Raw genomic sequence first — 23,224 nt, 5'->3', positions numbered from 1 at the left:
AAAAAAATTGGTGGTTAGGGCTTTAGAACATAAAAACATGAGTTTCATCCCCACCCCACCATGTGATTATTGCTGTGGTGTTTTCCATGGTTGGTTGGACCATCCTTGTTGCGTGCCTGACCTGACCTGACCTGAACATTACTGATCTAATGATCTTTCTTTAAATCTCTTGACTTGCTTCAAAAGATTTCCTAATCCAGAGAATTTATCAACAAGATATAAATTGCCACAAGATTTGTAAGCCACGAAATGAAGAGAATAATAAACTATATCTAGTTAAAGAATTGCATATAATCAAAGTAGAATTTGGATGTTAACTTGTCGACGATATAGAGTTTTGGTTAGATAATTTTCTTATTCAAAAATATTTAATTAATTGCGATTAAAACCAGAAAAGATAACGTTGATTGTCGTTGCATTGAGGTAGCTCTTCATAAAAAAAGATAAGAAAGAGTAGAATTAATGGGAGTTTATGAAAATTGATATAAAATAAACAAAATCATATTGAATTTGCACAAAACCACAAAAATGCCTTTGTAGATATTCCAATCCCAAGCAGTTTGGCATGTGAAACACAAACATAAGAATTTTTCACTTGTTACGCGCTCTCACCTGCGTGAAAATTAAGCAAACATGAGGTTTTGAAATATGGGCCACTAGAGGACAATGGAAGATTATAAAACACTCCCCCCTCAACACACAAAAACTAGTATTTCTTAACAATATCTCGGAGAGGAGGAGGACAAGTGTGTGTAGAACAAGCATTGAAATAGAGAGTGAAACTGAGATGGAAGATGACTATTTATATATGGCCAAACCAATCATGGACCTCTCTAGTTTCTTTCTTTTCTTCTCTCTCAACCCACGAAAACAAATACTAGCTCCTTCACCCTCCACAGGATCAAGAAATGGCAGGCACACTGGGGAGAAACCTTCACCTCTGCTTCACCAAGATCAGGCGTCCGCCAGAGCCCCAATCTCCTTCTAATCTTCTATCTCCACACGATCATAGCCATCCACTTATCGTAAAAAACTATAACTCTCTCTTTGACTACTACACCTTTGACTCTGCTTCCAAATCCCCAACTCACTCATCATCTTCCTCATCTGAACCTGACTTCGCCACCGTATTCGCCTCCCAACGTTTCTTCTTCTCCTCCCCAGGCCGCTCCAACTCCATCATCAAATCTACACCTTCCATTGACACTCATACGCAATCTTCTGACTCCCTGGTAGAACTAAAGTCTAATGATACTGAGCCACTTTTGGACACTGGCACTGCTAATAATGATCAATCCGACGGCCGGTCGTCTTTTGAATCGTGGAACTCTGCTGCCACAGTTAAAGACAGCGTAGCAGTCCCTACGTACTCGCCAGACCCTTATTTGGACTTCAGGCGATCCATGCAGGAGATGGTTGAGGCGCGGGACATGGTAGACGTGAAGGCCAATTGGGACAACTTGCATGAGCTTCTGTTGTGTTATCTTGCACTAAATCCTAAGAGTACTCACAAGTTCATCGTTCGAGCTTTTGCTGACCTCATTGTTAGTCTCTTGGCATCTCAGCCGGCGGTAGCGGCGGAGGGAGAGTAATCTGGAAGCCGACCCTGTGAGATCTAGCAGCAATGCTTGTAACATGTAATGTGGGTTGTCGGATAATGATTTGGTAATTTTCAATATTTTTATGTGGGGAAAGTAGCCCCTCGCTCTTTTTATCTCTATCTAACAACTTATCCTTTGCCCTACTCCCTTTGCTTTTCGTCCTTGTTGGCTCCAATTTTCTTTTCCAAGAATTTGCTCACTGTAGAAGTTCTTAGTTCAAGTAGAAATTAAAATTTCATAGTCTTTCTTTATTTTTCAGTTTTCACTCCATTTTGCTATCGTTTTGATGTCTCTTATCTTAATCTTTCAGAGTATTCTTCGTTTTAGCATCTTTTCCCTGGTAACTTAAGGGTTAATTTCTTATTTATATATTGTTTTTACTAAAAGAGTAAACCTATCACCTAATTCATCTAGAACTTATTGGTATTTTCAATAATCAATTCCGTTAATTTTTATTAAAAGAGTAAATCTATCACCTAATTCATCTAGAACTTATTAATATTTTCAACAATGGAATTCGTTAATTTATTATAAATTATTTAAAAATAAAATTTAAATATGATCTAAATCTGTTATGCATATTATTTTTTAAAGTTGTATCTATCTCGACCCAATTACACTATCAAAATCCATATCCACAAAATTCAATCAAATTGAGTGCCTAAAAATAGTCAACTCATTTTCGTCAATCAAATCGAGTCATTTTCATCCCTAATCTCACTGTACAAGACACAAAACCAATCATCTTATCATACAGCCCAGAGATGATAATGTCCCCAAAAAAATGGAGTTTCGCCTAAAAATGCAATTAATGCATAGCTCCATAGCCACTGTGCAAGACTGTACACTTTATTTTTTCTCCCACATTCACTAGATTAATCACCCCTTGGTCATCTTTGAACAGGCTGAAAACCCTAAGAGGCAGGCAACGAGAATAATGTCCCCCTAAATCAAATTTGGGATGTTCATCCTAGAGTCTCAGTGTTATCATTCGACCAAAACATTATTGGCAACTGCATGCACACTAATTACCCTCACTATAAACATGCCAAATATTGTCCGTCTATATTCCTGGATTGCTAATAACAGCTCACTATTTATATTTGGATTATCCATATCATCTTGCTACATTGAAATTTGAAGGGATTACTGCAGCACAGGACAGGAATAAGTCTCCAATCAATTAAAACTGGAAATAAATATTTTAAGTGAGAACCCATTTGAAAATTTATAAACATGCCAATCAATTGACCCGAAATGGACAATTAAGAATGATAATTAATCTTAAAAGAAAAGACAATGTCTTCTACACAAGCAAATATAAGATGAAGCCAAAGTGTGCATAATAAACAAGAAGTTACTGTTTATTTATCCTAACTTTGACTGGGAACAAACTAAGCATGAAGACAACAAATGGATAAACAATTGGCCAAATTTGAAACAATATAAAAGTAGACGGAAGCAGGGAATCTTGGATTTGTCCTTAGTATTCGGTCCTCAATAGTTATTTTAAGGGACAAGGGTATGAGCCAGCAAAGATTCAGCGAAATGTGTAAAGATGCCACTACTGAATGCTTGATCGTCGAGTTGTTAATTTTCTGCATAAATATGATTATAATATATAGTTCAACTTGAGAATTGCCAAGCAAAATCAAAATGTTGATACATATAATACAGAGCAGTTGCAAAAACATGTCTGTGCATGTGGTTGTGTCTCCAATTAATTATTGGCCCATTGCTTTTTCTTAGCAAAGGCTCATCAAAGATCGATGATTCATTTTGTGGGGTCTTACAGCCAGATCCCAAGCTTAGTTTGTTTTCATTATTTCTTTCCCTTTAGGTCAGGTACTCTCCTGAACTCATCACATTTTTTGGGTTTCGGATTTTTTATTACTTCTCATCATGAGAAGCATTTTAGGAAAATAATATATATAATTTTGTAAAAGACCATGATTTGAATTTCATCAATTTGATATTTTGTATTTTCTTCTGTTTGTAATTGTGATCCAAATCATTTGTTATCGCTAAATGACGACGAGCAAGTGATAAATATGGCGCAAGTGTGACAACACATGACCCTTATATGGTCAATATTATATGTTTATCTGAACGATTTAAATCACCGAAGAAAATATATAATATTAAATTAATAAAAATCAAACTACAATCCTTTATCTATTAAAGTGTAAAATTATAGAGTATCTTTTTAATATTTTTCTCAAGCATTTTTCTTTCGATTTTCATGAAGTGTTTCATAAAATTATTTTTCTAAAATATCGAAGTGTTATTATTCTTTTTAAATTAATTAAAAAAAAAAACTTTTTAACTGATAGCCAGGCTACCTAATTTACCTCGACTTCCGGGTATTTCCTGCAATCTAGCTCTAGATGACTATACCTGCATGATTTTATCGCCACTGGGAAGTGAACTCGTTTTGGAATGACTAAAGCGGAGAGGGAAAGAGAGAATGGAAGGAAAATGCGATATTTTCCCATCATTTTCTTCCCTCTCCGAAACATAGCCTATTATAATATATGATAATTAATCTCGCGCTGAGCAAAGCCCACAGACAAGAAGATTACTAAAGCCCAATCTCTCCTAAGTCCTAACATATAAGAAGTCACGTTCCCCAACAAGACATGCCCAGTTATGTTTAAAGCCCCTATCTGAATTTTCTTGAGCTGGCTGCCAACAATACCTAAGATATTTAGCCCATTGGATTTTACCCGAACCCATGGAATTCACCGTCGTGTTATAAGCTATGTTTAAAGAACGAACCTCTGCGGCGCCCAGTGATACTCCATAATTGAGCCATCTTCTCAAAACAAAACCCTATTGCGTCTAGTTCACAACATCCAGGGGCGCTAAAACAAAGATCTCAAGTGAACCTATTATTCCGCTTAACATTCCTGAGATTATCCACTCAGTTGACAACTGCATGGAAACAAACAAATGTATCCACCAAACCTGGAGATAAGAGAGTACTAGACTTGCCTAGCAAAATTGGAGTCGCAGAGGACATGATAAACACCATCTGCAAGGCCCATACAAGATTCACAGGACTCGCAACCCACTGATATGTCGAGGATGCCTCTCACAATTGGTTAATAATCACTGTGCATTGTCAGCCATAAAAAAGTGCGGACTCCTTAACTTTACCAGCACCAAATCGACTTGCACCGAGGATGAGAGGCGTCATTCGTATCACCAACCAGAAACGACTAGACTAACTGAATAGATAACTTGTCTGTTCTTTAGGAGGCCCAAAAAACATCAGGGCATAGAGACAAATGGATGAGGAACTGCTGGCTATGGTTAAAAGAGTAGAATGGGGAAGATAATCACAAAACAAAGGCCAATTCCAACTCCCAGTAACATCAAGATACTCGGCAACATTGTCCCTAGCAGCCATGGAACCGACCAGACTTTAACCCTTTGGTCATAACCAAGAGACCAACATACTGTCACACACCATGGATGCCTCGCTAAAGAGTTGAGCTATTACTACACCCAACTTTGCGAGGAAGAAATTCATATCCCAATTCATACCTCGACTGCAGAGTTTTACCCTGAGAGGCCGTGAATCCGACATCAATCCCAAGCCTAACTTCATTAAAAAATAAAAAAATAATAAAAAATAAAGCTTGGTTCAAATGCACTGGAAGTTTAGCCCATTTGCATAGCATTAAAAATTCTTTGGCATCAATGCCCAATAATATGCAAATCCATATCACTTATCCTGAAGGCAATTTTTACATCACTGACTATATCATGAGATCTTCTCTAACATCAGAAATCAAAATGCCTTCAAAAAAAATTCACAAAAAGCCAAAGCAATACTTTTTTGAGAGAGAATATTATGTAAATTTTTAAGAGAATAATAAGAGAATCCAACTAAGAGAACACAAAGTAGTCTCTGCAGTACAAAATGGTAACTTCACTTAAATAAAAATTCGAAGACATGCTAAGTTCTTTTAAAACCTCAAAATACTGAAAACATGCAAAGTATCCAAAAAGCCAGAGAGAACACACAAAAATTAGAAAAACCAAATTATCGCTTCTTGGAGACACCAACAGTCTTCCCCCTGCGGCCAGTGGTCTTGGTGTGCTGGCCACGCACTCGAAGACCCCAATAGTGACGAAGACCACGATGGTTTCTGCAACAAAGTATCAGACAGTTGCTAAGTAAATAAAAAATGCAATGTAGAAATAGAAAATAGCACTTTTCCCTCAAAAGAAAGGGCTTCTAATGAGAACAGAGGAAAAACCTGATCTTCTTCAACCGCTCAAGATCGTCTCTCAGCTTCATGTCCAATGCATTGGATACAACCTGAGAATACTTTCCATCCTTGTAATCCTTCTGTCTGTTCAGGAACCAATCTGGAATCTTGAATTGGCGGGGATTTGCAACAATCACCATAAGTTTGTCAAGCTCTTCAGCTGATAGTTCACCAGCTCTACAAACAGTCCAAAAGTCAAGAATGCTTGGAGGGAATACTAGTCAAATTACATTTTAATTCAATATTAATATGGGTTTATATTATACTAGTCAATTCAATGTTGCAACCCAATTACTTATATTTATCCTTTCATTCTTATTTACTCCCAATGTGAAAATTAGATTCCTAACAAAAATAGAAAACATTAGAAAGAACAAATCAATTATTAATCAAATATAATTACGTTAAAATACACTTGATGGGAGGAAAGCATGTGCATTGAAACAAAAAAGATTTCAAATAAAAATCCCCGAGACTCATTTAGATTTGAATGGAAACCCAAATTCTAGAATACATCATAATAAAAGTTAAAGAAAATGGAAAAAAAAAATACTGTGCCGTACAGATCACTAAATCCAGGGGATTGCAGCTGCACATTCTATACAATCTTTGAACTCTCTTAAACGATCACTAACAAATAAATGGACACAATAACATAAGTGAATGATAAACCACATTACTTAGACTAAATGTTATTACAATATTACTACCCAGAAAGACTAATGGGGAAAAAAGCTAACCACCAGAATTCTCATCAGAATCATACCCACATTACTTAGACTACATGTTATTACTACCCAGAAAGAATAATGGAAAAAGAGCTAACAACCATAATTCTCATCAGAATCACAACAATGTATAATCAGCAAGTAACAAGAAATCTATCAAAGTTTAACTCATATTTTCACAGCTAGAAATAACAGCAACAAAATAATAGACTTGGATCATAAACAAATACTCTTTTTCAACTCTAAAACTAAAACAAAGATCAGATAATTATAGAATATAAGAGACTTTATGAATGAAAGAAAACGCTACGATTAGGAAAGTGAAATAGAGAGAGAGAAAGACCTCTTGTTCATGTCGACGTCGGCTTTCTTGCAGACGATGTTAGCAAAACGGCGACCGATACCTTTGATGGAGGTTAGGGCAAACATAATCTTCTGTTTCCCATCGACGTTCGTGTTCAGAACACGAAGAATGTGTTGGAAATCTTCATTTGCGACCAGCGACTACAAAATTTCATAATCATTAAGAAGCATCGTTAAATCTACCATATATATGTAAGTCATCTGTACAATTATATCCACGATTAGAGGTTTCATGACTCACCATGGCTAGGGTTCCAGATAAGGAGAAGCTCTCTTCGCTACGCGGCGGCGTATTAGCTAAGAGTTAGTTCAAAAACCCTAGTCGCAGAGGAAGAGGCATATGGGCTATTTATATAGCGTGTCATAAGTTGATATTGCCACAACAATTTTATTTTTCCACTGCAAAGATTCTTTTCCTTTTATTTTCTTTTCTTATTTTTAAATATAGGTAAAAAAAAAAATCTAGGCATTCTAAAAAAATGGGTAAATAATTTTGGCAAAGAAAAGGATAAGACCTTTTATTTAATATACAATCTTTTTGTCCTTTTTTTTTTATATTGAACAAAATCATCTAAACTAAACTTAAAATTTGTTAACTCAATAAATCACAAATGTGCCTTTTTTTTTTTTAAGTATATTAAACTGTACTAATGTGTTATGCTTGCATTTTTTTAAATAGTGTTATCCCTGTGATTTAAGTTATATTAATATCATAATGTCATATTATAAAATTTCAATTATTTATTAAAATATGAAAAATTAAGTATCACGCAGTGAAAAAAGTATACATACGCTTAGAGATTTGAATAATTTCCCCATAATTTCTATCACATTTTATTTATTCTTCTTTTGCAGTGAGTTATAAAAACAAAATAAATTGATTTTTATTTTTTGAGTTAATTGGCAATCTCAAACTCTTTAAATTAAATTTATTTAGATACTATCCTTTTAAAAAATTGTGATACATAAATTTCGCAGATATAACTAAAGTAAAATGGACATATAAATGAAAGAATTTCTTTTCCAGGACAAATTCCTCTGCTTCACGTACGAGTTCTCACTTCTCAAGAAGTAGCTAGCAAGACCAATTTTTTTCCCCATTGTTGTCAGAAAAACAAACCAGCATGAAGCACATTTATTTTGTCCCTCGCTTTAGAAACCGATAAAACTTGAGCATCTCTGATATACTACAGATAAACTTGGAAAAGAAACAGCTATTTTCATAATTCAGATGCAATGATTTGTTCCATTTACAATAAGCGTAGGGGAGGTCCAAAATGCACAACCCTCTGATTGCATCATCTAGATTTGATATCAAATTTAAATAGACAACTACTAAGGCTGATCTTTGACACTGTACATACGAAATGGGTTAAACAAAAGGAAAAAAAAAAAAAATCATGTAAAATCCATGAACTCTGATATTAGATTACCAAAATGACAACATTGTTGACCAACACCTTCAGCGGCTATCACCACTACATAATGGCATGCTGGCATCCCAAGACATGACATTAAGCAGCCAACCTCTGCTTGATGTAAGGTCCGGAAAACCTACCGATGGATGCTGTCAAAATAACACCTGATTTCTACTGCAAAAGAAGAATTAAATGGCAATCAACTAGCCTGGTTTGATAGGATTATCACCTCAGAAGTATCGCATGAATTACCCCCACCAGAGGCACAGTGAAAGGCAACACCAGAAGCAGAGCTGGAACTACACATGGATTCAGAATCTGAACTTGGGGGCTTTAACAGTTTGGTATTCACATAAGCCTTATCAGATATTAAACCCCCATCAAGAGAAAGGGCATCACTTTGAGTTGTGGCAGACACATCTTTCAGCTCATAAAAACCATCTCCACAAGAGCTTGATGCAATCTCTCTTGACATGCGAAGTGCATTATTCATGCACCCATGCATAATAGGTTTCACATTGATATCAGAGGCTGTCACATGACAAAGATCATCGCAGTTGGAGTTATCTGTGTTTTGTTCAACAGGCAATGAAGCAAAATGCTCATTTAATGCATCTTGTGCTCTTTGGTGAGCTTCAGACGATGTTGACTTGACAATATCACAAGAAATATTACTAGTCTTGGACTCATGGAGAACAGCATTATCATCCAAGTCTTTTACTCCATGCTCAGAAGCCAAGTCCTGGGATTTAGAACTAATGATTTGGGCATTTGCATGCATAAAATACTCTCCAACAGAATCAAGATTATGTTCAACATTGCTAACCTCTATTTTCACTTCACAACAAACAATTTCAGTACTACCACTTGAAGCACATGGAAACTCTTGTAAGCAATTAGCAGCTTCAGATCCAATATGAGATACCACAGGCAATTTACTTTCCATCTTTGATGCATTATGCACGTTCAACTGCACATGCAATTCTTGTAATGCATTGTCAATGGGCAGAATGATGGAAGCAGGCAAAGAATTCTGTTGTACAGTAATCTTTGCCACTTGTTCATAAGCATCACATACAGAATCAGGAGGGCTCACAATATTTTCATTTCTCCCGTCCAGATTATTAGAAATCGTAACAGATTGATCATGGCATTTTATTTTATTCCTGTCCTGAATTGTGAGGTTAGATGGCTCACTCAAGGTAGCAGCAAGTCGACCAGATTCAGCTGCGGCAGGTTCACCAATTACATTACCAGAACAAGCTACATAAGACACACTGGAACCTGCCAAATCAAATCCACCTGAATCACTCCCATCACAATTATTTATCATCTCATCTTCAGTTTTTTTACCAGCATTGCACAGAGAATCAAGAGGGTTCACAATATTTGCATTTCCCCCCTCCAGAATATCTGAAGTCAATGTTGACTGAACACAGCATTTTGTATTATTCACACCCTGAATTGAGATGTCAGATGTATTATTCAAGCAGCCATCAAGAAATAGGGAAGCTGCGGCAGGTTCACCAGTTATTTTGCTGGTATAACTAGAACCTTTCAAATCAAATCCAGTTGAATATCTCCCCTCAGAATTGTTTATCATCTCATTTCCACATTGTTCATCAATATCATGTGAAGAATCATGGGGTTCCACAATACTTTTATTTCCACCATCTAGATTATCAGAAGTCAAACCTGACTCATGGCATTTTGTAGTGTTAGCACTCTGGATTCCAACTTCAGATGTATCATTGAAGCAACCATCAGGAAGAAGTGAACCAGATTCAACAACAGCAGATTCACCAATTATGCTATTGGCATGAGGTAAACTAGTCTCACTAGAACCTTTCAAATGAAATCCAGCTGAATATCTCTCATCAGAATTGTTTACTATCTCATTTCCACATTGTTCATCAATATCATTGGAAGAATCATGGGGTTCCACAATACTTTCAATTCTTCCATCCAGATTATCAGAATTCACACCTAACTCATGGCATTTTGTAGTATTAGCACTCTGGATTGCAGCTTCAGATGTATCATTCAAGCAGCCATCAGTAAGAAGTGAAACAGGTTCAACAGCAGCAAGTTCATTTATCATGTTGCATGAATGAGGCATACCAGTCTCAGTAGAACCTTTCAAATCAAATCCTGCAGAAGATTTTCCAACAAAATTATTTGTCATATCTTCCATGGTATGAAGTTCCCCAAGTTCAGCAGACTCTAACCCTACAATAATGTACATGGTGTAAAACAGTCATCAGTAAGATAAAAGTCAAACCTTGAACTATGACATCTGGGTGATCATTGATTAAAATAGCAAATACCTTGCAATGGTTTCTGTAACATATCAACACCAGGGAACACCAACATATTCATATTCCTTAGAATTTTCTTGCTTACCCCTTCAAGGGGCTTGAAACCAAAGACTGAAGTCCATGTTTCCCTTAGCTCAGAGACAGCAGGTATGACCAATTTCTCAACATTTAAAGAGTACAGGGCCTGATAAGAGATTTAGAGAAAGAAATAAATAAAAAGGGAATATGAAATAAGCAGAGGAATGCAAGGAGATTTCTTTCACTGGAGCAAATGAAATTCAAAATTAGTCATCAAATAGGATATACCTTCAAGCACAATCATTTTGAAATGGACATAAATTCAGATAAAAACAGAACACATTCAGATTTTAATATTAGGTCAGTAACACCAGCATGCATAGAGATATATCCAGGGAAACCACCAATTCACAAAGTACTTTCTTTTAGGTGCACCCTATTTCACAAAAGATTGTGAATAGGAAATTCCAAAGAACAACTACAAGGAAAGGCATATCAAAAAAGGGGGAAGCTTTCAGTTTTCATTATGTATAACTTTACAAATTCTGTTCATTCATGTCCTTTGACTTCACCTATTTGAGCCTGTGCTTTATAAATTGTTTCAGCACAAACTTAGAAACCAGTCTGTCCAAAGGATAAATTATTAGGACATCAAATTCTAATCAAAACAAGTCCACTATGACTATGGAGACATTCATAAAATTCTCGACCGTTATTCAAACAAATTACACCCCACCCCTTCACTCTAGCATTTTTAGCCAGCTTTCCTTGCCCATTGAGATAGAGTGGGGAATTCATCACTTTTCAGATGAGAATTGAGGGCAGGCAAAACAGTTCTGAGAAGTATTAATAGGTTCATCCCAATGAACTTATTGAAAACAATGTAACACAGTATGATCTGAACTTGAGCCACATGAAAAGGCAGATAAGTACAGAGGGTATTAGCACCAAACCTACCATTTCAATTGCACATAGAAGCCGGCGGCACATTCCTTGACGCCTATACATGTAGCGGGTCCCAATGAATGGCATCTCTGCTAAATAATTCCCATGAATCCTATTTGACCAGGTATTAATCATGTGAATGTCAATAATTACACTCTCATAACATGCTACATATGCACACATGGATGTAAATGCCAAAGGGCCATTGTAGTAAAGCGGGAAAGAAAAGGAAGAGGGTATGAAGCCAACACATTCAATAAAATGAAAATATTACAAACATAAAGAGGAAAAGAACAAAATCACACACACACCAAAAAAAATAATAACTCAACTCAACTCAACTCAACTAAGCCTTATCCCAAAAATTTGGGGTCGGCTATATGGATTCGCTTTTTCCACTCTGAACGATTTTGGGTTAAATCCTCAGAAATGTGCAATGCTTCTAAGTCATGCTGTACTACTCTCCTCCAAGTCATTTTAGGTCTACCCCTTTTTTTCTTTCTATCCTCTAGCCTAATATGCTCTACTTGTCTAACTGGAGCCTCCGTATGTCTACGCTTCACATAACCAAACCACCTCAATCTCCCTTCTCTCAACTTATCTTCAATTGGCACCACTCCTACCTTTTCTCTAATACTTTCATTACGGACTTTATCTAGTCTAGTATGGCCACTCATCCATCTTAACATTCTCATCTCTGCAACTCTTATCTTAGATGCATACGACTCTTTCCAACACTCACTACCATATAGCATAGCAAATTTTCCTTTTAATTTATTGGGAATCTTACGATCACATAAAACTCCCATGGCACGTCTCCACTTCAACCATCCGGCTTTAATCCTATGACTAACATCCTCCTCACATCCCCCATCTACTTGAAGGACTGAGCCTAGATATTTAAAGTGATTATTTTGGACCATTTAAACTAACTCCTTCCCTATCACCGCTTGGCCTTCAAACTTGCAATGCATGTATTCTGTTCTACTTAACTTAAAACCCTTTGACTCTAGAGTACTTCTCCAAAGTTCTAGCTTCCTATTGACTCTTTCTCGTGTCTCATCTATCGTAACAATATCATCAACATCATGCACCAAGGAATACTCTCTTATATATGTTTCAGTTCATCTAAAACTAATGTAAAAAGGTAAGGGCTTATGGCTGATCCTTGGTGTAATCCAATTGAGATCGGAAAATCTCTTGTGTCCTCCCACAATAGTAGTTGCTCCTTCATACATATCTTTCAATACTTGTATGTACCTAATAGATACCCTCTTTTGTTCTAACGCATTCCATAAGACCTCTCTTGGAACACTATCATAAGCCTTCTCCAAATCAATAAAACCATGTGTAGGTCTTTCTTCCCATCTCTATATTTCTCCATCAAGCTTCTAATGAAAAGATCGCTTCCATAGTTGAACGATAGCATGAAACCAAATTGATTGAGAGAGATAGAAGTATCATGACGTAGTCGATGCTCCACAACTCTCTCCCACAACTTCATAGTATGGCTCATAAGTTTAATTCCCTATAGTTTGAGCAACTCAGATGTCTACCGTATTTTTAAAAATAGGTACTAAAATACTCTTCCTCCATTCATCAGGCATTTTCTTTGAGTTTAGAATCTTATTAAATAATTTAGTTAACAATTCCACACCCAAATCACACAAATACTTCAACACTTCAATTGGTATTTCATCGTCAACACAGGAATAAACTACTAACATTCTCTTAAGTGCTTCCTTTACTTCTAAAGATCTAATCCTTCTAGTATAATTTACATTCTTTTCTATTGTTCTATAATCTATATTTACGCTATTTCCATTTTGACTATTATTAAAGAGATCATTAAAATAATTTCTCCATCTTTCTTTAATGTCCTCATCTTTCACCAACACTTTTCCTTCTTTATCCTTAATGCATCTAACTTGATTGAGATCTTGACATTTCCTTTCTCTACTCCTTGCTAATCTATAAATATCTTTCTCCCCTTCTTTAGTTCCAAGTTTCTCATATAACTTTTCAAAGGCCTGTGCTCTTGCTTTACTAACTGCCTTTTTTTGTCTCTTTCTTTGCTATCTTGTACTGTTCATATGCCTCATTATTATCACATTTAGCTAATTTCTTATACCATTTCCTTTTTCTCTTCACTGCCTTTTGTACTTCCTCATTCCACCACCATCTCTCTTTTGAGGGTGGTCCATATCCTTTAGACTCTCCAAGTACTTTTCTAGCTACTTCTCTAATCTTTGATGCCATCTGTATCCACATATCATTGGCCTCCATATCTAGCTTCCATACTTGGACTAGCTCATTTTGAACTTCACTTGCTTTACTCCTTTGAACTCCCACCACTTTGTTCGAGCTACACTATTTCTTCTGACCTTACTTGAATTGTTCCTAAACTTGACATCCAAGACCACCAACCTATGTTGACTTGTTAAAGCCTCTCCTGGAATGACCTTGCAATCCTTGCATAGAGCTCTATTTGTCTTCCTGGTTAAGAGGAAGTCGATTTGGCTTCTATGTTGCCCACTTTTGAAAGTCACTAAATGTGACTCTCTTTTTATAAAGTAGGTATTTGCTAGTATTAGGTCGTATGCCATAGCAAAATCCAGGATGCTTTTTCCCTCCTCATTTCGCCAAAACCAAAACCTCCATGAACATTCTCATAACCTTGCCTATCACTTCCTACATGTCCATTCAAATTTCCAATAATGAAAACATTATCTTCATTCGGTATTCTTTGCATTAAATCATCCATATCTTCCCAAAACCTTTGTTTACTCTCTAGTCCTATTTGTGGGGCATAAGCACTAACTATATTTATTGTTTCTCCGTCTAGTGCTAGCTTTACTAGTATAATTCTATCTCCTACTCTTTTCACTTTCAATGTCCTATCTATGATTATACCCACTTCTTGTTTCTCTCCTTCCAACCACAATTTGTACCACAATTACCCACTTCCTTACTTTTCTCTCCTACCCATTTAGTCTATGCAAGCAATATTCACTCTTCTCCTTTCCAAGGTATCCACAAGCTCCATTAATTTTCCTGTAAGTGATCCAACATTCCAAGTACCAACCCTGATCCTCCTCCTATCCTGCTCCTTCCTAATTGGTCTCCTTCTATGATATCTTCTATTATTTTCTATGTCTATCTTGTGTTCTGTTCCATTATTTGTTCTATTATCTATGGACTAACTTTTTACCCACACATGATGTGGGAACCCTTGCTCACTTAACACCACATGAACGCCCTACACTCTTGCATATTTATCACTACAGTTAGTAGAGGGCCCAACGTTTATATCATTTGAATCCATATCATAGGGTGTGACGAAATTTTTACACTGGTTGTCACCTACCGCAACCCTCCTCCTTTATCCGGGCTTGGGACCGGCTAAGCGCAAGAATTGCAATAAGTTCAAAAGACGCACATACCAACATGGTTAGACACATGGACCACACCCACTCACTGAACATGGTGGAAGAGATAACAAGGCAACAACCAAAGAGAAGAGGGAGGAGGGGACAAGTGAGAAGTACAACTTCAAAAGCAGAAATCTTGTCCATTTAATTTTGTTATAATACAACAACTAAACCTTAATCTCAATCTAGTTGGGATCAAGTATATAGATCCTTTTTCGCCATTCGGCATTGTTAAAATATCAAACATTATTATAATATTATGCAGTTCTCTTATTCAGGAACTAAATTCAAGTGTTTTGTCTTAATAAAGCGTGCTCAATTGATTCTTACAAGGAATGGTTACACTATTAGCAAAACTGATCCATTGCAAAAAAAAAAAAAAATCCTTTAAAATGAAAATCCTTTGTAGCAAACGTTATTATAATATTATGCAGTTCTCTTATTCAGGAACTAAATTCAAGCGTTTAGTCTTAATAAAGACTAAACATTATTATAATATTATGCAGTTCTCTTATTCAGGAACTAAATTCAACTGTTTAGTCTTAATAAAGACTAAACGTTATTATAATATTATGCAGTTCTCTTATTCAGGAACTAAATTCAAGTGTTTAGTCTTAATAAAGAGTGCTCAATTGATTCTTACAGGGAACGGTTATATCATTAGCAAAACTGATCCATTGCAAAAAAAAAAAAAAAAAAAAAAAATCCTTTAAAATGAAAATCCTTTGTAGCAAAAGTGTGGTCTTAGTCAAATTTCTTATTCTTTCAAACATGAATTAAGCATCTATAAACTGCCACAATATGACACGGAAATTAAGTGAATATACCTAATTGATGCGGCAGCAATTATTTCATCCTCCCTCTCTAGGATTGCAGTAAAGAAACCACTATAGTTCAATCGGTTAAAATTGGACCTGAAAAAGTAAAATTCAATAATGAACAGTTATATAAAATTCAGCAATCCCATAAATAATAGAATCAAGAGGAATGATTTATTATTATAAATCAAGAAAGATGAGAAAACAAGTGAAACAAAGTATTTCAGTTATACTTTTAGGCCAATGCTTCAGTCAGTTACGATTAGGCTTGCTGTAAATAAAGCTATTACTAGCTATAGAAAATTAAGTCAGTCCATGTCTACCTACATGGACATAGTACAACAGATTGGACTTAGACAGTCAAAGGGGAAAATGTTTATCTTATAAAAAGATTGCCCGCAAATGGAGATTCCCCTTTCTTTTTCTATTTCATTGAATAATATCTGAATCTAAAGATTCGTGAGCACATTTACACATTATTCTTCTCCAATTTGTTTTAAATATTCTTTAAAGATGGTCACTATTGAACTCTTTATATATGTCCAGTAAAGATGCAGAGTTCAACGAAGCTTACCCAAAATTATAGACAATATTGCGAATCAGATTGACCCCACTTCTATGGTCAACCATGGGCAAAAAGCACTCATCCATTACATGCAATGCAACAGCCAACTTTGAATTGCATTCAACTTTCTGAGGCATTCCACTGAGAGAAACATCAGGGCCAATGTCAAATCGACGAAGGAAAGTCCATGAAAATCCTTCATCCAGTTCTTGTTTTACCCCAAAAAGCACCTGCAGTCTATTGTATAACTGACAGAACAACAAAATAAATTTCAAAATTTTCGTAGAAGCAATATCCTATGCACATGACAAAATGATAATCAAATAAAACCATCCATATTCATAAGGGCTCAAGAGAAAAGACATAGATAGGCCACTGCTAACAACACTATTCCATCAACCATGTGAATAAATTCTGCTTTTAGCATATATGGGATGATAGCTATGTTAAACAATTAAACACATGTTTAGTTCAGTCTTTTAGCAGATTCCTTCTTTACACATGCATGGACTTTCTAGAATTTAAGACAGCTAATCCACTGCAAAGAAAGAATGAACAAAAAATGGCAGTGATCAATGAATTAATATCCTTTTATAACCCATGCAAGTATTGCCTCATTTCTTGATTAGGTATTTGATTTCATAGTTATACTTGCTTTCAGCATTCTTTTGTAACTAAACTACATAATATAATGAATTCACAGAAAGTTGCTGCATTGGCAATAATCATTTAGATCTTGAGTTCAGAATATATATAAGAGGAGATTCTATTGAGTTGTTTATAGGAATTAGTTTTGACTAAAACGCGTAGGGATAGCTTTGTTTTCATTTCTTTCTTGTAAACAGGATAGAGATAGCTATTTTACTTTCTTTGTAGTTGGGGGGAAGGTGGAATTGGGAGGGATCCTGATCAGGGAAAAACACTGTAAATTACAAATCAACATAAATCATGGAAATTTGCAACCAATGCAAAGATAATATTACTTCTTACTGGGACATAAATACAACCATATGCAAAGCAAATGAGATGAGTTCAATCAACTTAATGCATTCTATGAAAAGAAAAAACTTTTCTACCCCATGTCTAACATTATGTGAATAACACGCAAAGCCTCCAACAAAATATAAGAATTTTAGAGTATTACTATTTTTAATTCAATTAAAAGAAACTTTGCATAAGATCAAGCAGTAACTACATGGCTATCAAGAATCCAGGCATATGCCACAGGCATGAAAAATTTCCAGCTACTGAAGCATACCCATATAAATACTTCAGCTGTTAAAAAGTTTAAAACTCACTGCTTGGAACCCTTGAAATATGCCTTATCTAATATCTTACATTTAACACTACCTATTTAGTATTTACAAATACATTTTGTCATAAATACACAATAAAAATTCATTACTTTTTAAAGAACTATGATTAAGATTACAAATAATTATTTTAATACTTTTTATTTTTAATTAAAAATCAATTTCATAATATAAAAACTAGAAATAATTGCACATTTATTTTAATACTTCGTCTATTAAAAATGCCCACATTTTATATAGGTTCATATATAGTAGTATCGTAGTAATAACACTTTCATTGCAGATCAAACTCAACACCCTTACTTCCAGGTGGCAATACACCAACAATGACTGACCAACTGACCATACCTCTTTGCATTTCTTTCCACAAAATTCCAAACTATCAGGATCATCACTTATAGCATCCTTAGCATGGGCACAGGGTTGGTGGTCTACAGCAAAAGAAATCTCATAATAAATTTCAATTTAATGACATTAGTCACTGTAAATTCTAGTAGTAAAAAGTAACATAAAACTGTGCATTAAAACTCTATTAAGAAAGAGTCCATACATTTATCCTCACATAAACAACATGTAAGCAATGCAAGTGATGGAGAAGCATTATTATCATCTCTCTGGTATGTATTCCTGCTGGCCATCCCACAAAATTTGCACAAACAAAATATGCAGTGCCAAAGCCCTGAAGGGAACTTCTGTCATAAGAAGAAAAAGAAAAGATTATTGATGGTATCATGCTATAAATACTTAAACCTATTTCTACAAGTATCAGCTGATAAGTTGAATTGAAGTCAACCTTAAGCAATTTAGGGAAAGCCCCTTTTGAGGAAGCAATTAGACTTGAGTGCTTTGACCAAATGATGCACGTTGTGGGCTCAATGGAGAGCCCAAGCAAATCGTACCCCAAGTGGTGACCTGGCCTGGTCATAGAGATTATATTAATTTTATTTGGCAGTTAGTTGGGGTGAACCACCAGTTTTACCATTATGAAGATTCCCGTACAGTAACTACAAACCATTGCCCAAATCAAAACGCCAGCCAGGCTGGGAATGTGACCCGAACAGAAAACTAAAAATAAACATAGGCCAGGCCAAAAAACAGTTACTAACACCCCTTCCCCCTCCTTTCTACTCAACAAATATGTGAGAAATAACAATCAAAGCAAAACAGTGAAAGATGCATACTTTTATCTCTAGGCAACTTTGGTGGAATGTTGATGGACAACCATCACAACAAATAAGGTTCCCACCATCTCCACAAATCCCACACGTATCATCATTAGGATCTTCACCATCAATATCAACAAAATGGAAACCTTTAAGCGAAGACTCATCTTGTTTAAGCCATGAATCTAGCTGGCACTGAAAGAGTGAAGACCCAGTCTCTAAATATATATTTTTGAATGGCTGACATGATTTGCCACCTGCATGAGCCTCAAATTCTGCAATTGTAAAAGTTTTACTACAGCAGTCACACTGAATGCCATCTGTTGTAATCCTACCCCTCAACACAGCTCCTGTTTTCCTGCGTTTCAAGTACTGCACCTTCTCATATAGTAGCACAGTGCCCAGATCAATCATCCAGGCAAGCACAGTTCGCTTCCCATTATACAGCACATATCCATCACTTTCAGATTTTGTGCCCTCTTGAGAATTTCGAGCCTTCAGAGCACATCGCTTTCTGCCGTGTGTTTCAAGTCGCTTAGGATCCCTGACAGACACTGCTGCTCCCTGGTCTGGTGTACAGGCTGAATCGTTCTGTCTGCGATGCGTGGATTTCAGTTTTGTTCTCCCCTTCAACTTCTTAGAGCTGACACCAGCCAAAGCACCCAGTTTTCTTTTGTGCAGTTTCCACTTTTTCCTTTTAGTGACTACTTCAGTTGTTTTCTCACCCTCAACCTTCTCTTGGTTCCATTTCTTTTTCTTTTTATTTTTGTCTGACCGTTCCTTGTTAATTACTTTAGTTAAAATGCTAAGTTCCTCATCAGGTATTGGCGTAAATTTGAAATCAGATTTACAAGTATTTGAATTGCCTTCACCATCTTCATAATGCTTCTTAAGCACACGATATGCCAAGGTGACTGACCAGTGAGTCCTTCCTTCAGGATTAACATACACTGCATCCTTGTATTCTGTACCATTCCTTGGCCTATATTGAATTTCCCAACCAGCACCCAAAAGCAATTCCACAATTTTATCTCTCACTGCCTGTCTTTGTAATCTCCTGTGTCCCATTTCCCCTGCCTTGTGTTTAGTTTTCCCTCCTTCATTCTCATCATTGCTGCAGTTAATCTTCTTATCTGGCAGTAATTTCATGTTGTATTCCTTCCCAAATCCCTTTCCTGACAATGAACTATTATTCCCAACATTGTGATTCATAACATGTGCATTATGTTTTACCAACTTGTTTTTCCTCAGCGCATGCACCTTTTTACTCTTGTTCACCTTGGAGGGCCTCCCACGATTAAGCTCCAGCTTCTTCCTCACTTTACCATAAGATTCATCACCCTCTTTACAAGCAGGTTGTTCAGACTCTTCATTTGCCACTTCAACCATCTTTATTACAGATCCATCACTCTTCTGTGCCTTTGACTGTCCCCCACGCTTAAGCTTTGAGTTTTCCCTCACTTCATTATTTGGCTGTTCAATCATTTCACCGGCAGATTGATCACACTCCTCCTCTTCCACCTCAACCCCTTTCTTCTTAGAAAGATCACTCCCTTGAGCCTTGGGCGGTCTCCCACGCCTAGACTTAAATTTTTCAATGTCTTCATTCTTTGTCTGATGATTAGCAGATAAACCAATCCCTTCCTTTTCCACCTCACCCCACTTTTTCTCACACCCATCTTTATCCCGAGCCTTGGGAGGCCTCCCAAACTTATGCTTTAAGTTTTTCCTCATTTCACTCTCGTCACCAGCAGATTGATTAACCTCTTCCTCTTCCAACTCAACCCTTTTCTTCTCAGACAGATCACTTCCCTGAGCCTTGGGTGGTCTCCCACGCCTTTTCCTTTGACAGCTAGCTTGACTAGCAGATAAACCAATCCCTTCCTTTTCCACGTCACCCCACTTTTTCTCAGACTCATAATTCTCCAGTGCCTTGGGAGGCCGTCCACGCTGAATCTTTAATCTTTTCACACCCTTTCGACCAGCAGATTGTTCAATATCTTCCTTTATCACATCACTCCATTTTTCCTGAAACTCACACTTCAAAGACTTGGGAGGCCTCCCTCGCTTGCGTACTAATTTTTTCCCCTTCATACTACCTGACTGATAACTGTCCCTGCCATCAAAATAACCACTCTCTTCTTTTTGCACCTTGGCCCTCTTCTCCTCAAAAGCACCTCTCCTGGTCTTTTTCCCAACAAAACCATCATTACTTTGTCCCCCTTCATCTTTTTGCCCACCATCAGATTTCACTGTAGACCCTGACCGCAGCACCCTACCAACAACCTGCAATTCACCATCCACTGCATCATCCTTCACCCTCTGTTTTTTGACACTATCATCTTCACTCTCTCCCTCATCATCTATTCTACTTCTTTTCCACAAATTATTGGAACACTCAACAACGATATCTTCACCAGTATCTCTCCCAGTACCACATTCCCCATAACTTGACCCATCAATCTGATTCATCTCTGTTTCTTCTTTTGAGACAGAAACTAATACGTCTTCTTCAGCCGTAGAACCAATCAATTTTGGGGAGTTCCCATCAGTCGATTTGAAGCCCTTTTCTTCAGTACTGCCTACTTCCATTTTAACCGTTGCTTGGCACGGCGACGACTCACTTTCGTCGGTTTTCGCCAACAATTGAACTCTGGATGGCAAGCCCTCTCTCATCTTGATCAAAATCCCTAGTTTAAAAAACACAGCATCTTGGTTTCAATGCAACTTCACTAAAAAACAAAAGAGAAAAAAAAAAGTTTAAATAACCTCCATTGATCTTACTCACTGATTATAGAGACACGAACCTTCGAGCTGGATCTGAATAGCGTTCAGAATCAAAGCCTGACACCAAAATACAAGACCAAAAACCCAAAAAAAAAAAATCAAAAAAACAAATATCAGAATATAAATCGAAAGTAACGACGAAATGGAGAAAAAAGGAGAATAGAAAATGTTTTACCAATGCAGCAGACAGAACAAAATTTTTTACAATGCTACGACGTCGTACAAGTACAACCAAGGCTTCAACGGTACGGCCATGGCGTCAGGGACAAAACACGGGGGTTGGGGATGGAAGAAAGGAGAAAAGAAAGCAAAGGATTTGAGAGAAGCGAGAAGACGAAAGGAGAGAAGTGGATTTTTAAGGTTTTTGGTGGGGGCTTTAGCTTTACAATGTTGTTAATTACGTCTCCATCAGTTGGTCTTTGCTTGTGTTGTTACGTTTGTAGGTGTAGTAGCATGGGCGGGATTGTCATTTTCTATGGACTATGATTTTCATTTTCCCTCCAAAAAAGTGTGCACTTTTTATATTAATTTGATATATTTGTACTTTTTTAAATAATTTTCTTTAAATTTTTTTAAATAATTTTAAAGTATATAATTTTCAACTGGACTTATATCAATTCTTCTATAAGGAGATTCTCATACGATCGTATTTATAATTAAGGAAGAATTTACTAATTGTAATTTTAATTATAATTTTAATGATATTTATATTTTAACTCCTGATCTTAATGTATATGAATTTTATTTTTATACATAGAAAATATAATAAAAAAATTCATTCCATTGCTCAAAGCATATTCTATAGAGACTCTTCTGCTCATAACCTTTTAGAGCAATTTAACTATTTTTTTTTTTTTTACCTACTTAATATATTGATATTATTGAAAAAAAAAAAAAAACTTTCATCTCATACCTCTTACTCCATCCCATAACTATAAGCCTAGTTTAATTTTCACGTGAATTAAGAAAAATAATTAATATAGTTTAATTATAATTTTTTCCTCTGTTAAATTTTTTTCTTTTTTTTTATTATATTTTTATATTAATGATCGACGAAAGTAATCAAAATTTAATTTTTTTTTAATGCAAGAATAAGGTAATAAATTAATAATAGATTTGACTTATATTTTATAACAATAATTAAGTGTTGTGCATAAGTTGAAAAAGGTTATTTCTTTCAATGTGTTTGAAGAATTGTAATAGAAGTAGTTTATTTAAATATTAGACTAATTAACGGAACACATTTATTCATAAAAATGTCATTTAATAAGGATATGATAAGAAATTAAGTAAGTTATTCGCTTTTAAAAAAAGAAATAGGACTATATTATGAAACAAATAAAAAAGAAAAATGAACCTATTTTTATGGAATTGAGATAGTATTAATTTTAATTTAAAGAATTTATTATGTTATGAATTTTGACTTAAAAATATAAAATTTCAAATTAAAATCCAATAAAATAATAATAATAATAA

The 23,224-nt window shown here is 35.8% G+C and overlaps 3 protein-coding genes across 7 annotated transcripts; 1 reads left to right on the top strand and 2 right to left on the bottom strand.

The window, feature by feature from the left end:
- The first annotated feature begins 717 nt into the window (after positions 1 to 717).
- LOC110645183 (transcription repressor OFP16-like) lies at positions 718 to 1,881 on the top strand. Its single transcript, XM_021798238.2, has one exon. It carries the CDS (start codon positions 909 to 911, stop codon positions 1,590 to 1,592), a length of 684 nt encoding a protein of 227 aa, XP_021653930.2. The 5' UTR covers positions 718 to 908; the 3' UTR covers positions 1,593 to 1,881.
- Positions 1,882 to 5,523: 3,642 nt separating this feature from the next.
- Positions 5,524 to 7,370, bottom strand: LOC110645187 (40S ribosomal protein S18). Its single transcript, XM_021798243.2, has 4 exons — positions 7,214 to 7,370; positions 6,953 to 7,113; positions 5,870 to 6,058; positions 5,524 to 5,758 (listed from the first exon to the last, which is right to left on the bottom strand). Exons 1-4 carry the CDS (start codon positions 7,214 to 7,216, stop codon positions 5,653 to 5,655), a joined length of 459 nt encoding a protein of 152 aa, XP_021653935.1. The 5' UTR covers positions 7,217 to 7,370; the 3' UTR covers positions 5,524 to 5,652.
- Positions 7,371 to 8,171: 801 nt separating this feature from the next.
- Positions 8,172 to 22,136, bottom strand: LOC110645185 (uncharacterized). Of its 5 annotated transcripts, none has more exons than XM_058152720.1 (10): positions 21,924 to 22,136; positions 21,750 to 21,805; positions 18,980 to 21,651; positions 18,349 to 18,490; positions 18,147 to 18,229; positions 16,495 to 16,733; positions 15,930 to 16,016; positions 11,684 to 11,783; positions 10,718 to 10,892; positions 8,172 to 10,541 (listed from the first exon to the last, which is right to left on the bottom strand). In XM_058152720.1, the coding sequence occupies exons 3-10, from the start codon at positions 21,635 to 21,637 to the stop codon at positions 8,590 to 8,592; spliced, it is 5,436 nt and encodes a 1,811-aa protein (XP_058008703.1). In that variant the 5' UTR covers positions 21,638 to 21,651; positions 21,750 to 21,805; positions 21,924 to 22,136; the 3' UTR covers positions 8,172 to 8,589. The 5 variants fall into 5 exon arrangements, with proteins under 5 accessions (XP_058008703.1, XP_058008702.1, XP_058008701.1 ...); XM_058152719.1 differs by having other exon boundaries at positions 8,172 to 10,619; positions 18,349 to 18,487; XM_058152718.1 differs by having other exon boundaries at positions 8,172 to 10,619; positions 21,746 to 21,805; positions 21,924 to 22,135.
- Positions 22,137 to 23,224: the final 1,088 nt, after the last annotated feature.

This window comes from Hevea brasiliensis, chromosome 9 (genome assembly GCF_030052815.1).
Source record: "Hevea brasiliensis isolate MT/VB/25A 57/8 chromosome 9, ASM3005281v1, whole genome shotgun sequence".
NCBI classification, from domain to species: Eukaryota; Viridiplantae; Streptophyta; class Magnoliopsida; order Malpighiales; family Euphorbiaceae; genus Hevea; species Hevea brasiliensis.
Note: the sequence above shows the minus strand (reverse complement) of the source record. Positions and strands in the feature narration are given on the sequence as shown.